The sequence below is a fragment of the Platalea leucorodia genome (genome assembly GCF_965183815.1).
Source record: "Platalea leucorodia genome assembly, chromosome: 4".
Lineage (NCBI taxonomy): Eukaryota > Metazoa > Chordata > Aves > Pelecaniformes > Threskiornithidae > Platalea > Platalea leucorodia.
This window is the reverse complement of record NC_138826.1, coordinates 38,909,490-38,925,507: the sequence shown is the minus strand read 5'-3', so window position 1 is coordinate 38,925,507 and position 16,018 is coordinate 38,909,490. Positions and strand designations below refer to the sequence as shown.

Here is a 16,018-nt window from a genome sequence, read left to right as displayed (position 1 = left end):
ACTCTGGGACAAGAATCCTTCACTGCCTTAACATGAAGGATTTGTACCACATTTTCATGTAGGAGTTTCAATGTGATGTGAAAATTGCACATTTGCAGAAGAATTTCTTTATGGTTAAGAACTTGGCAAAGATCTAACCAATTTGCTTCATATTCTAGAGATTATTTGAGGAAAGCACTAAAGAACAGAGATTTCCGAAAACACAGGAGCAGGCAAGCACTTGGACTATCAGAACATGATAACCTATTATGGCACTAAGGAACAAAAAATGAAGTGTCCTCTGTGATGCTCAGCAAGACTGCTGGCAAGTTTGTTTACTCAAATTCAAGTATCTCTCTTCATTGTCACATTCAAACAGCTCACATGTGAAAAACAGGAACTTTTAGGCACAGTACAGAAAATTGTACGTGCATCAAGATAAAATTTAACCACTTTGTGTCAACATTTATAAATGTGACACTTCTCCAAAACAAACTCACCAGGATGTAAAGCAGCAAAGACTCAGCTCCTGCATCTTTGCTTCCCAGGAAAAAAAAAACTTCTCATGGAGCCCACTTGCCTGATGCCCAAACTCCAGGAAATGTTTTATTGGCAAACTCCAGGAAACAGTTTTATGACTCGGGAGACTCATCTGAAACTTCAGGACTTCATCTCTCAGAACACTAATGCAGTTTTCAGTGAACTTTTATTCCTTCAGGAGCAGCCAGGCTTTGCTGCAAACAGGAAAAGAAGTCTCAGAAGGAAAACCCAACCCAGACACAGGTTTATGATTACAGCAGCATTGGCATACAGCACTACTCACAGTGTAACTCTCCCTTGAAAGAAACAGCACACCCATCAGATAACACAGACGTTACAACCTCGAGATTAAGATGAGCTCAAACGTGTATTTGACAAAAATACAGAAATACCCAATGTCATGTTCTAATAATACAGAAATAACTTTTGTTTTGGATAAAAGCAACGTATTTGATAACTTAAGGTTAAAACAACTTTCCATATGCATCAGTACTCAGCCAAGTAAAAAATATCAAGTACCTTTACAGTCAAGACAAGAAGGTAGAAACTAAATGTATTTGACTGCAACTTCTTACAAGCAGAGGTCTCTCACAGACAGTAGTTGCCCCCACTATAGCACTCCACCTGTAAACCCTCTTTCTCTACTGCCACCTTCTCTACTTTCTGTGCCTTCTGCCGAAGTTCAGGCCAGTCAGCTAAGACCTCAGCCTCCAAAAGCCTCACATCAAGAATATGCAAAACATTTTCGTCAATCTGAGCCAATCATACCAACCACACCCTTACAAAAAATTAAATAAAACCTCTACTGCCCCAATCATCTGGAAGAATCCTTAAGGGTCCAGGTTAAAATGTCAGCTTCTTGAAAAGGCCTTTCCTCTAGCTCTGAGGTAGTCTCTCTGTCCCAGGACATTGAGAGCTCAATCTTACACAGGCTGCAATTATGCTAATGGACCAGGTTTAATAGAAAACAGCCCTCTGCCACCCCACTCTTTGGGTTTTGCTTTGTAGTCATTTGCATGTTAATAAATCAAAGCTATTTAATTTACGGAAACCAACATGATAGCCGTCAATGCAACCATGTCAGATGAGGCAGACAAGTGCCATACAAAAGGAGGATAAGAGCTCTTCTTCTCTCATCCTTCCGTTCCCCCTTGTTTCTAGCTGTTGTCCAAGCCTTTCCTTGTCCATGTCAGTTCTTTTGGTAAAATGAGCTGAACCACGTTAACAGTTAGCCCAGGGAGGCAGGAGTTATTTAAGACACATAGAGCCTAAGGCCACTTAGTAAGAAAGGTGTGCCTCCTCCCTCCGCAGCGGGAAGAGTCCTCCGGAACCAGCCAGAGCAATGATGAAGCAGACAGTAATGATGGGTGGGGTTTTAGTTTTTATTTTAGCTTCTGGAATAAATCAGCATAGCCTCCCCCACAGAAGTGTCCTGTGCTCTGGGGAAGTTAGCTTCACTGCTAGAGATTGCAAGTGAAACTAAGGCTTTCTAGCAGCAAAGACAACCCTGCCACCCCCTGCCCATCACTCTGAGCACTTCGGATCATTCCACTTGGTCTATTAAGAAAGCTCTCACAGATACCATCTTCCTAATCCTACTCTAAATACAGGTCTGCAGTTCCGGTAGTATGTTCTTGATACCATATGGTAGTAGGGTCAAGTTTCAACACGGCTGTAAAATCAAAGGTAAAGTTGCCCTTTAGCCCCATCTTGCTATAAGCCTTTTATGTTGTCTGTTCATAGTTTGCCATTTTAAATTTGTTTTTTTTTGCAGAAGCCACACAGAACAGTAGTGTAATAGGCCAAACATGACACCTGCAGAAAATGCAGCATAATTAGAGGTTAAGCTGCATTTTGGCACTGTGATTTCTTTCCTGCCACTGCCTTTTACATAGAAATCTATCCAGACTTGTGACTTTAGAACCTCTCCAGAATTTTAAGATCTACATTTTGAACACACTTTCTACTGAATAGCCTCAGAGTAGTACACACGTATTTGAAAATAATACCTATTTTCTGATGGAAGTACATTCTGTGTGTCATTTCAGTTTCATACTCCATGAGAGGGTACACACACTTTACAGGACAAAAAATTTAAACCATGACTATTTAGTAAATTATGCATTGTAGTGATTAAAACAAGACAAACACCAGAGAAAATACACATGCTGAAGCCTGATGTATATACTACACTGGAAAGTCTTCAGTGACATGACAAAGAATTTGTGGGTTTTCCCCCAATTACAAGTGAGCAGAGGATTTGTCAGACATTCATTCTGTAGCTTCTACTGTCCACTCTATGCCTCCTTCCTCTTGATGATCAGAGGCCCCACGTTGTCACCAGTTTCCTCGTTGTGCTTTGTGTGAGAGCCATCACACAGCGGGAACTGAAAAGAGAAAGAATAAACACATCTAAAGTACATCCAGAGTCAGAATTAAGAACCTAGGTTGAAAGTTCATTAGAACATCTTATTAAATGCACTGTGACTGCAGAACATAACTTTTGTGCTGGCATCTCAGCTGTCCCTGAATTTTGGCTGAACGCTAGTTTTGTCCATGTGAGCGCAGAGTGGACAAGAGTTAAGAAAAGCGAGTGTTAAGAAAAAAGCAGCAACTCAGCTCTACACTATATGTGTGGTTGTTTAGTTTGGAGAAGAGGAGGCTGAGGGGAGACCTCATCGCTCTCTACAACTACCTGAAAGGAGGTTGTAGGGAGGTGGGGGTCGGTCTCTTCTCCCAAGTAACAAGCGATAGGACCAGAGGAAATGGCCTCAAGCTGCACCAGGGGAAGTTTAGGTTGGATATTAGGAAAAACTTCTTCACCAAAGGGCTAGTCAGGCACTGGAACAGGCTGCCCAGGGAAGTGATTGAGTCCCCATCCCTGGAGGTATTGAGAAGACGGGTAGACATGGTGCTTGAGGACATGGTTTAGTGGTGGACTTGGCAGTGACAGGTTAACGGTTGGACTTGATGATCTCAAGGGTCTTTTCCAACCTAAATGATTCTATGATTCTATTTGGTGTTCCTGCCTCAGGCCAGCATGAGGAAAATACAGCACGTGCTGACCTCCAGTGGTAACCTACCTGGAGTATCTTGCTCTCAACCGTGCCCCACCCTCTGTCTTCCCAGGCAACAGCCAGAGTTGAATGCAGTTACAGAAGATTAGTGGGGTGAGGAAGAGAAACAGGAGGAGATCCTCCACTGAATTTTTTTCCTGGTTTTCCGTGGTGAGAAAAAAGGACAGTGTCCCTAGCTCATCTCTTATTTAAGAGACACCTACATATTTGTCCTGACTCCAGACAGCTAGAGTGGCAAGCTGCCTTTGCTTCCTCCTGACACAGCTAGCTTATCTCGTCGACACAAAGGTCCGTTTGCGCAAGCTGGCTTCGACATTAGGATTTTGACCTGCTAATGGAAATAAACTGCACTTCCAACTGACACGGCTATTCATCAGGGGGTTTTAAGGGTAGCACTGAGGAAGTAATTTGAAGAAATGTTTGTTCTATAAAAAAAACCTCCTAGAACAGCCTGGTCAGAGCAAGACCCATGGGGACTCCTTTAGCCAGCTGTAACTGCCCAAGTCCCAGACCAGTCACAACCACTCTGCTCCTGGGCAGCTCTTCTCACGTGCAAGAGCCAAAGGACATTCTGTGAAGCAACAAGAGTGAGGTTAGATCTCATCACTTCTCAAGGATGTGTTTTCGGCGCTATGCCTCCTCTGCAGAGGAAACTCTGGAAACGATCACAGAAATCACACACCAGTATTTTGCATTCAGTTACTATTTTGTTTGCTTAGAAGTAACGGGAATCAAAGTTGGGTGTTACTCAGCTGTTGCCTTTGCAACAGCAATATTCCCTCGCAGTACAGTCACAATCAAACAGTCTTTGACACTCCACTGATGCCAATGTTCATGCCTCAGTCACAGTCCTTGAAAAAAATTAACACCCTATCACTCACGCTTAGTTAGAATAAAAGATTTCAAAGTACTGCACAAAAACAATATAATGAAGACAATACACTTGCAAATACAATTCCTAGAGCTCTAAAAATAAAGCCACATGCCCTGTAGGGTAGTGGTTTAGGGGGAGTGGGGGAGGGGGAGATTTTTTGGTTTTAACAGTTACAAAATGTCAAAACCCACGCTATAAATGGCAGGTGACATTTCCAAATAAAGAAACCTGAATTCAGAGGATACTCATGTAAGCTGATTCATGCAGGAACTTTATCATCACATCAGTCATTTGTGACTCAATGAGAAGGTACTGACAGATACTTGGGAAAAATCTGAGCAAACAAGAACATATGTTCATGGGACACTGACCAGCTTCCAACCCAGATGTTCCTGGGCCAGTTGTTTATCCATGCAACACCACAGTCCATTGGTCTTCACTGAAGCGTCGACCCAGCTTCCATCAGACATTAACATCTCACATGCCCCAAGGAGGCAAGCCCAAGGTCCAGCAACATCATCACTTCAAGTTTGCAAGTGACAAAAATGGTGGGATTCATAGGCTTCAGAGAGCATCGAGACATCTTTAACAGCTACCAACTCTGACTGCTCTGAATTCATCCTCTGGGTCAGCTGGTCTCAGAAACACTGGCTCCCAGAGGCTGGCACACTAGACTTGAGCTTCTCAGAAAAAAACAAAACAAAACAAAACAAAAAAACACCACACACCACCACTGTTCCAGAGCACTCACTTGGTCACCTTGAAGACCAGATACTGAATAGATGGATCCTGGGCCTGATAAAACATGTTCATCCTTGATTAAGATAAAGCAGGCTAGCAACAGCGGCCAAAGCTCAAACCCTGAGGGAACTGTGCAGTGATCTGGACAGCTCAGCTTATTTCCCTTGACAAGAACAGGTTTAGATTCTCTACCACTATTTCTTCTGATGTTCTGCAGCAGCATTCCTTGACCCGCAGCCTGGGGACTAATATTTCTCTGGAAGACACAGAGGTTGCAGGTTGCAAAAGAAAGCAAATTAATCTTTTTCCCTCCAGCTCACACACTTAAACATGCAGAAACAAATGTTCTAACTTTAGACTAATTACAGTTTGGTTTTAAGACAAAACTCTTGCCTCTATACTGGTAAATTTGAATACCGGGTTTTTCCACAAAACTTGACAAGCAGGGCTCTGAAGTGCCTGCAGAGCACAACACTGAATAGGAAAGGGCCGTTTAAAGAACTACCTACAGATAATGACATCCCAAGACAGACTTATTTGAAGGTACCAGATGTGGTTGTGGTTTTTTGTTTTTGTTTTTGTTTTTTTTTTAAACACATGTACTCCAGGAAGACTTTGGCCAGCACAAATAAACAAAAAAGCCTTTGAAGTATACTATTTCAGGAAAAAAAAAAAACAACTGAAAGTAATCCTGCTCCTTTTTTAAGAGTTACTCCAAAACACCTTGGTATAGTCCAAGTGTTTTGTTATTCCCCATACAGGAGGAACACCATGCGAAGCCAGCTGTAGTGCATGCGCATCGTCAGTACATACAGAAATATCCTATGGTTCATAACGCTACTGGTTCTACTAACAGCCTCATGCCTCAAATGAGGCTAAATCTGATGAGAAGCACTCACGCAATCATACAAGAGGACATTTCTTCTAACCTGTATATGGAATAGAGATCCCCATACGCCACTTATTTAACAAAAGCACAGCGGGTACTTACTGCTTTTGGAGTAATTGTAATTCCCCGCATTGGAAGCACACGCATTCTACCATTTTGCCATCAGAAAACATTATCTTACAAATTTTAACAGGATCTTAGTTTGAGAACTGTAAGAAAGAGATAATGCTAGGTAACTACTTCCAAAGATGACAAGCATGTGAGAATGACGAAGAATGTCTCTGTATTTTATTACTGCTTGGCAATAACTGAACATGAGAAAAAGCACGTACACCACCTTAAAGACCATGCTACCCACCATACAAGGTCAACCGATCAGGGCAAGAGGAAGGCAGCAAAACTGGAAACTGCAGTCTTTGAAGCATAACATGCTGATTAAAATACTCATTATTAAGCATCAGTAAAAGAAAACAAATACCTTCAAAATTTTCCACTGACCTCCTTAATGCCTTTACAAGACCCTTCAGATCAGAGTTCTTAACAGACTTGTTATAAGGTAGCCCCATCTACTTCCTTTTAGTGTGTGATTACAGAGCCCTAACTCAGTAGGACAGTACATTCCTAAACTGACAACACCCCTTCAATATATGCCAAAACGTACTTCTTAAGATTTTTATTTCACACTGTGCTGATTTTGGCTGGGGTAGAGTTAATTTTCTTCAGAGTAGCTAGTATGGGCCTATGTTTTGGATTTGTGCTGGAAACAGTGTTGATAACACAGGGATGTTTCAGTTCTTGCTGAGCAGTGCTTATACAGAGCCAAGGCCTTTCCTGCTTCTCACCCCACCCCACCAGCGAGGAGGCTGGGGGGGCACAAGAAGCTGGGAGGGGACACGGCTGGGACAGCTGACCCCAACTGACCAAAGGGCTATTGCACACCATGTGATGTCATGCTCAGCAATATAAAGCTGGGGAAGGAAGAGGGAAGGGGGGCACGTTTGGAGTAATGGCGTTTGCCTTCCCCAGTAACACTTATGCATGATGGAGCCCTGCTTTCCTGGGGATGGCTGAACACCTGCCTGCCGATGGGAAGTAGGGAATGAATTCCTTGCTTTGCTTTGCTTGCGGGCACGGCTTTTGCTTTACCTATTAAACTGTCTTTATCTCAACCCACGAGTTTTCTCACTTTTACTCTTCTGATTCTCTCCCCCATCCCACCGGGGGGGAGTGAGAGAGCGGCTGCGTGGGGCTTAGTTGCCGGCTGGGGTTAAACCACGACACACACACAAAAGATACTATCAAATAATAGCTAGAATATTGGCAGGAGCTGCAATGCAACCACTAAAACCAGGCACTATCTTCCATTTCTGTTTAGAAAACAGAGTAGGAAGCAGAAAATACAAACACCAAGGTTCAAGTTAGGATTTTTTTTTTTTTCATTGCAGAAGCACTGAAGGAGGTGCCTACACTATTGCAACCCGAGGTAAATCCAAATTCAAATATTAAAATGAAGTGCAGATACTTAGAGCAGCCTTTCTCCTCCTCCTTTTTCTTTTCTGAAGTTGTAGCCCTTGCAGCAGCTTCCAACACTGGGTTCTGGCTGTCAGTTGAGACTTACCACAAAGATTTAGTGGCAATGGTGCTATACACATACATGATACCTGCATGCTGTACAGCCATCACTGCATGTAAACATACACTATTCCCTGTTGTATAATCATACCATAAGTAACTTAGTCCACAGAGCACACTGCGGCAATGGCAGGGGGGAAGCGGGGGGGGGCAGAATTTTGTTTTTCAGTTCAGCCTCCAGACAGAGCAAAGAAGACAAGCCCATCTCCACAGGACTATTTCAGAATCAATTCATGATGCTGTTTAATCCTCAGTAGTGTTTTACTGTTAAACCAAATACAGCTACAAATGTGTAACTTCCCAAGTTATTTTCACCCACAAGGTAACGAAGTCAGATCTGACAACAGCAAGAACCAAAAGTTACAGTACCTGGCAAATGGCAGTGTGACCCAATTAGACCTGTGTCTAAGGCTTGAGAAGTCTAGTATTCAGTTCACTGATAGAGAGCGAGCTAGATTTCAGGGCTGTTGGCCTCAGTTATCTGGCTTTGAAGGTTTGTACGATATTTCAGTCTCCACACATTAGCACCTTGACTTCTAAAAAAGCTTTTAAATGTGTGCCAGTGGTAAATGGAAAGGACTTCTCATGCAATCTGTTTTCTCTCACTACAGATCCCAGAACTACCACTACAGATAAATTATACAGATCTCAGTTACATCAGATGTCATGCATCTCTACCTCATATTTACATCTGATCTTCGTATTACTGGAAGGCTAGGTATCACACCTACCGCTAATTTTAGGCAATTGATGCAACCCAACTTCATATGCAAGTAAGTTGAACCAGTGTCTAGGTCAGACTCCTAATTGCTCAACCATAAAAGCTTTAAGTATGGCTGGCTTTACTGTAGGATTACCCATAAAACTATTTTGAGCTGCCAAGGCACAATGCATTAAGTCCATCTATCTAGATTCTTCAAAAGCTTTTAACCACAATGACTTCTTTTTAGATTACTTCAATCACCACTGGAAACAATTCACCGCTGTAATCACTCACACGAGAAAAGGTAGCTATCCACAGTACATAGCAGTACTACAACAATAAATTCAGGACAGAACAGCAGTACCACCGTAACACCATCTGCGCAAGTCAGGTCTTCCAAAACAATTCTGCACTCACCCTGTCTACAAGATTTAATGATGGGCTCAGACATTGCAAGTGACAATTTGACACCAGCTCTGGTATACCAAGAGACTTCTTAATGGATTTGTGTTATTAACACCATGAACTAGTCGCAAGGTACTTTCTGACTGACAGAGAAAGCTTCCAACTTCCTTCAGTAAACAGCGTTTAAGGTCCTCTCAGACTGCAGTTCCTGAGCTCCCACTGCCAACAGGCCGGTAGTTTTGTATAAGCCTCAGTATTAGCAAAGGCAGCACACAAAATGGTATCTGTCATTCATGACTGACTGCTCCACACAGCAGCTCTCCTTTCAAGGGGTCTGCTTCTTCAGAGCTACAGAAATATTTTGTTCGCTATTAGCGCTTATCTGCAGGCTTTACTCTGAGTGACAGCATAAATCTACATAGTTTTATGGATTAAAATACTACTACATCTCACTGCAGAATAGGTTAGAGGAAAAAAAGAAGAAAAAAAGAAGAAAAAAAGAAAAGAACTTAGTTTCCTCTAAATAAAGCAGTTTGAAAATAGTTTTGTTGAAAGATGCATGCACATGAATGAAACTGGAGCATTTATTCTTCTCTTACCTTCTTAGATCTCCAACAACGACAGTACACAGCCTTGTCTCCCAGATCTTCCATATCAAATGCATGGACTACCTTGGGGTTATCCTTCTGGATATGGGGATTCACCATCGCTTTGCTGCATTTGTCTTTAGAGAGAAATTTTTTGTAAGCTAGATACCCAACAGCAGCTGCTCCAGCAGCTAAGGAGACTGCAGCAATCCATTCAGCTAGAATAAGAGAGAAGGGGAAAAACAAGAAAAAAAGAAAGAGACTGTCACTTTTTGACCACAACACTCTATTAAAACTACTCAGTAGTAAATGTCTTCATGCTTGTGGCAACACTTCTGCTTTCCAACAGACCTTTTTGTCCTGTAGTAGTAACGCAGTACTTTAGAAGAATATATTCTTTTGACGCTCACCTAGTTAATCTACTCCTTTCTCCTGATCAGAGTTCTCCTCCTCCCCCATCCCTTCTACAGAAGGGCAAGGATTAACCTGGCAGGGTTTGGTGGTGTTTGTTTGTTTTAACCTTTTATTTGGGAACCTGTGATACCAACATCGCTAGTATAGTGTTTCCAAGTTCAGCACATTAAACCAGCTCTAAGTACACCCTGTAGCAGCAAAACCCCCTGTTGTTTCACTTGCAGGAAAGTCACTAAAGAAGAATGCTCAGCATTAACAACCCAAGCAGGATCCCCCCAAGGTACGGGTACTGAGTAGCTTTTAATATAATGCATCTTGCAAATAAAATGTTAACAGGTGTTTGGCAATGGGGAAATTATTTAATGTACTACCACTTCAGAAGAGTAACAAAAGCCAGCTTAGATTATATCCCTACTGTGGTGTACAGGAAAGAATATGGATCGAAAAAGATTGTATTTAAGAATAATGGCACGAGTTTATTTTAACTGGATTAGGTTCTGACTCTCTGAAAGACAACTTCCATTAAAAAATCCTCTTCCTACCACCTCCTAGCTTCACTTCCCCCCCCTTCTAGATATCTCTAAAATCTTTGCAGTCTCGCTCACTTGGTATAATTTCCTTTTCTGCAAGGAGTTTTCCTACTTTTTTGTGGCTCTATTGTTTCTTCTCTGCCTCATGAAAATAAGCTGGACTTTGACCCAAAGGTTTTGTTTGCAGCAACTGCCCTGGCCGTTTCTCTCAGAGCTGCAGGCAGTTACTCCTTTTTTTTCCTTTTTTGCTTTTTATCCACCACTTCTACCCACACACGTACTCCTAACATATAGAGTTTGGCTGCCTCTACAGACAAATCAAACAGGAATTTAAATTTTAGCACATTTACACAACTCAAGAAAACTAAAACAGTCTCCATTTGGGAATTTCTATCTTGCCCTTCAATGTTTGTATTGGATTTGAAAGATGCCAAGCTACATGGCATCTTTGGGGCAAGAGAAGCACTACATTAAGTCTAAAGGATAAGAAGAAACAAAATGCCTTTGTTAGCTCTTGCTACTTTCCACGGCTAATTGACTTGCTGTATTGCCACTGTGAACTTGCACTAAAAGGATCAAGAAGGTTTTCTGGCCTGTCACACAGCCTTTTCTAAAATCCCTACCTTGAGGCCTTGCCTCAGCTAAAATATTGCGTTAGCTGATACGCACCATGCCGATCCACAAAGGTCTGGATGTAGTAATACAATTAGACAAATATTTGTATGACGTCTGCAGTCCTGTAAGATCAGGGAAGGCAGGCACTCCTTTAGAGTCTTACTAAAGGAGTAAGAGATGCAGAAATTCTTCAGAGCTCATTTTCTTAGTAAATGAAGCAGAAGAGACCAACATACACTGAGACCTCCCCTGCAAGTGAGTGACGACCCCCCCCCCCCCCCCCGTAACAACAGGGTGATATTAAGATACAGAAAAGCATCAAAGAACCAGAAAAACATCAAAGAATTTAGGGCATGTTTCCCTGCTCCCAAACTCCCTTAAGCAATAAAAGCCCCAGAGAGCATATTGTGAATTCAGTGGTTTATATCCATCCAGTGAGTTCTCACCTCTTTATCTCCCCGTTACAAACTAGCCAGAGTAATGCATTCATTTTAATAGGGTAAAGAAGCGAGGAGGTGAAATTTAAGAAGGGATTCTATGAAAATCTGCTTTAATTTAGCAAAACAGCCCAAACTAATCCAAAGAACAGCCACGGCTTAAATCAGAAGCAGCAGGTTCTTCCAAGGAAAGCCACTGCGGACAGTCTGCAGCACCCTTTCCCCTTCTCGCTTGAGCACGCTTCCCCAAGAAGAGCAAGGGAGGAGGTAGCCAGTCAGTTCAGGGAGAAGCTGGATCTGACAAGTTTAAAGTGATTTCTGGCAGCCACAACAGCGCCAGGAAAGACAGAGTGATCCGCCCATGCTGGCGATTTCAGAAAAGCAGCAGTTGCAAGGGTTGCCCAAGCCGCTAGCTGATGCATTACCAATAGATCAAATCTTAACCCATGTTTTTAAATCAAACCATCAGAGGAAAAGATTCTGATGATAAAAATACTTCTACGACTCACAGCACGAGCAGGGAAGCCTGTACTAAAATTCAGCAGCCTTGCAGCACATTCAGCCGAGCTGATCTGCACATCTGCAGGTAACCCAGATCCCTCTGACTATCCGTCGGGCCACCTACCACATAACCATACACAGCACATCCAGCTCAACAAGCAGAGATCATTAATTTAAAGTAATTGTCATCTCATATTTCAATGACCCTCTACTTCTCCCGAGGGCCAGATTCATCTATTAGACACACGGGCAGATTGTATACATACAAACAGCTTAATATATTTTTTTCTTATAATAGATCACAGTGTCTTTTTTTTACTATATTAGCTTTTTCCCATCACTTCTCTGGAGCTGTATCAGGGTGGGAAATAGTATCAACCGATAATACAAGAAACCCAAACATTTAAAGCAGTCTATTCTTTAAATTTCAGCATTACCTTAATAAACGTAATTTAAATTTATGAAAGCTATTTGAATTTAACAAATGGACTCACTCTCTCTCAGGATGATCTCATCCTGCAAGGTTTCAGAGGTAATAAGTTTTGTTGTCAACTGTTGTTTTGTTTCACAAACAGATCTGGAAGAGCTGGAATGCCCATTTCATTTTGAAACTAAGTTAGCCATAAAACTACACCTGGAAGGAAAACACTTTTCAGAAGATTTTAAATACTTTAAACTCTGTTTCAAGAGGCCTCTGGTGCCAATTCAACAGTGCGCTGCCAAACTCTTAAGGTCACGCACGTATTGCTCGAAAAGACATCTGTAAACAGAGTGACATTGATGTGGAATGTCAAGGTTTTTTACTTCTTTTTAAAATAAAAACACTAAAAGCAGCTTTTGCATGATTATTAAACAAATCCCAATTCTGGTGTAATACCAAAATGCAATGTTACAAGTCACTACAGGACAAGACACTACAGGCCTGTGTAACACGTCAGAAAAATTGTTTCAATGTCTTATGCACTATACAGTGGAAAAGGTTTGGCTAAAACTCCAGAAAAATTAACACACAAAGAAGAGAAGAGAAGGGAAGAGAGATGGGAAGAAGGAAACAGAAGTCCAAAGAATGCAATCCCAGGAGAGCAGGCAGTGCATGGAAGTAAACAAAAAAAAAAAAAACAAAAAAAATCAGAAGATGAGAAAAGCAACAAGCTGATGGTGGGAATTTATTTTCTTCTATATTCTTTGGACATAACCTAATGAACAAAAGATTTGGTTCACAAAGTTTCTCTTCCCTTCTCTCCCTAAACAGCTAGAAAATTGCTCTGGATGTTTCCAGATCTAGGCCACAGAGGTACTTTTAAGATTTACCAGAGAGCTCAGACAGATTTTATCTGCAGGAAGAACATGCATTTACCATCTGCACTGACAAGTGCATGAAGACACTGAGATGGTCTTGGCTCCACCAGGAGTACACAATCCTTGTTACAACACATATCAATTTACTTTCCAGGAACTGGCAACCACATTGGGGATAGCCGCACCCCTACAAAGGTAGTTCAAGACAGTCCTAAGAGGCAATTTTCAAGTTACCTCTGCTGCTTAAAAAATGTTCATGTTATTTGAAAGTCAGCTAGAGAGTAATAACTCCAGACATGAAAATCTGTATTTTTTTGTCTTCATAAGTGCTTGTAACTTTCAAGCGTTGTTTTCCTCCTTTTGTTGCCAATGAAGAGGCTATTATTTTCCAAGAGTTGTTTATGACAGTCCAGTAACTGCCCACAACGAAAGGCCATGCTTGGAGAAGCACGTGGCACTCGCTTACTGAGGAGTCGTCCAGGATAACTGGCTGCACCCGAAGTCTAAGAGCCAACCAGTCAAGCAGATAAAGTCACTTCTGCCACTTCACAGCATCCACAAGAAATGGGATTATGACTGACAGGCTTAATTTAACTGAAACCGTAACGTAAAGAGGCCACCTGAGGGAGAAAGGTTGTTGGATCTGGCCAATAAGCAGCAAAAAGACAAGTTACCATGCTCAGATCTGTGGTCAGTACGGGGTCACACCTGCAAATAACCACATTACTCTCAACAAAAAGCACTAGCTGTGCTATTCACTGCCTTCCAAATGGTAACCTTTTGGTACATATGCACACCAATATACACAGAAGCTCTCCAACTACTACCAGGAATTAAGTCCCACAAAAATATGGTAAGTTTCTGGTGTCTAGTTTTCAGTAGGGAATAAGGCATTAGTATGATTTCCAAAATTCATCAGCTTGAGACACACACAAGCTGAAGACAGAGCTGTGACCTGCCAGTTGCCAGGCACTGATCAAGTTTAATCTTGATAGAAATCACATTAACCATATGCCACCTCCTCCTAAACAAAGCACCCTCCAGACTGCTCTGATCAGCTGTTCCCCTGCTGTCCTGGGATAAGGAGGATATTTGCAGTTTGATTAGGAGCATGTTCTTCTCCTTCCCCCACAAACTATGTTTTTTTCTCGATTCCTAGCGCATAGGAACTGTTCTAATTCTTGCACGCTTATAGACGACAGTAAAGCTCCCGCTGGGAATGCAACCTGGCTGCAAGCTATTATCAAGTCATCCTTGGGGCTTTGGTTTGATTATTTTAATAAGCACAGCCTTCCATCACTATAAACCTATTTTAGACTATAGCAATGCCTTTACCAACATCCTCTATACCAGCAGTGTACCCCAAGAAAAATAAAAAAGAATGTGTATGGATGTATCCTCCTGACTTAAGGGCACAAACCACGAGCAGCTTTGCAACTGGAAACCACAGCCACGCAGGTGAAGCTCATTTTTTAGAGGAAATCGGATAACTCAGCTCTCGGTTCTGCCCTCCATCCATCCCAACCCTTTCGTCCCGCCCGGCTGCCCAACAGCATTTAAGCCACACAACGCTACTTCAGGCACGGTTTAGGTCAATCCTTACACAGCGCAAATATCACGGTTATCTCTACCGTACAGTATCGGGCTTTGAGGGCGAGTTAAAAACCCAGAAATTTACAGGTTTTCATGAAATTTACACCCGGTGGCTTCACATAAACGACGGGGCCCGAACAAAGGCCAGTCCCCACAGCGAAGCGGCAGGGGGAAAGGCAGAAATAAGACAGCGGTGCCTGAGGCGGGCTGTCCCCGTCACAAATAAAACCGGGCGGGCGGCCGGGGCCGGCTCCGAGGGACGAGGCGCACACGAGGGCCTGCCGCGGAGCTCGGCGCTCTCACGGGGAGCCGAGCCGAGCCGGGCCGGGCCGGGCCGGGCCGGGCCGGGGGGTCCCTCCTGGTCCCCACAGGGGGCGGCTGCGCCGCCATTTTGTCCCCGGGGGTCCGGCGGGGAGCGAAACGCGCGGCGGGGCCGCGGCCCCTCCGCTCTGCTTCCCTCCCTCCCTCCCTCCTCCCCCGCCGCCGCCAGCACGCGGGGTGCACGCGGCCGCCCCCTCCCCGCGCGCGCCCCTACCCCGCACGTGGGAGTTCTGCCCCGGCCCCATCGCTCCCGCTCGGACGCCGTTGAGGGCACGCGCAGCTCCGCGCCCCCGCCGCGCATGCGCCGCTCGCCCGCAAGATGGCGGCCGGGCCCGCCTCCGAAAGGCCTCTCCCGGGGAAGGGATGGGGCGCCCAGGGTGGGGTCGCCGCCGGCCGGGGCGGGTACGGCTGGTGCTGGATCGCACCGCGGAGGAGAAGAGAGGGAGACAGGCGGCCTTGCGGGGCACCGCCGCCCGGCACAGGGCCCTCCCTGGGGGTAAAGTGAGCTCTGAGGCCCCTGCAAGTGTAAAATGGGCGGTGGGCGGCGGCGTGTGCCCTGAGGAGACACCGGCTTGGCTTGGCCTTGCCGTTATCCTCCGCTAGTGATGCCATCGAGTGCCCTGAGTTACTAGGACTCTGCAAACCGCTTAGAACATATTGTTGTGTGAGCCCTCTCCTGTGTAGTTGTGGAGAGGTGAACTAAAGAGCGATATCCTCTGAGTGACAGCTGCCTTAAACCTCACAAACTCGGGTACTGACATGAGAATTACTCATTGTTACTTAAAGTAGTATCAGAGTCCTACACCTGATTAAGGGCTGGCTAGTCAGGGACCTACTCAACAGCCTTTTCAACCAGCGCACCTCTCCTGTTCCTGTCACAG

The 16,018-nt window shown here is 43.8% G+C and overlaps 1 protein-coding gene across 1 annotated transcript; it reads right to left on the bottom strand.

Annotated features, from left to right (window-relative positions):
• Positions 1 to 668: 668 nt before the first annotated feature.
• CISD1 (CDGSH iron sulfur domain 1) lies at positions 669 to 15,447 on the bottom strand. The gene is made up of 3 exons (XM_082310774.1): positions 15,352 to 15,447; positions 9,440 to 9,645; positions 669 to 2,906 (listed from the first exon to the last, which is right to left on the bottom strand). The coding sequence occupies exons 1-3, from the start codon at positions 15,380 to 15,382 to the stop codon at positions 2,817 to 2,819; spliced, it is 327 nt and encodes a 108-aa protein (XP_082166900.1). The 5' UTR covers positions 15,383 to 15,447; the 3' UTR covers positions 669 to 2,816.
• Positions 15,448 to 16,018: the final 571 nt, after the last annotated feature.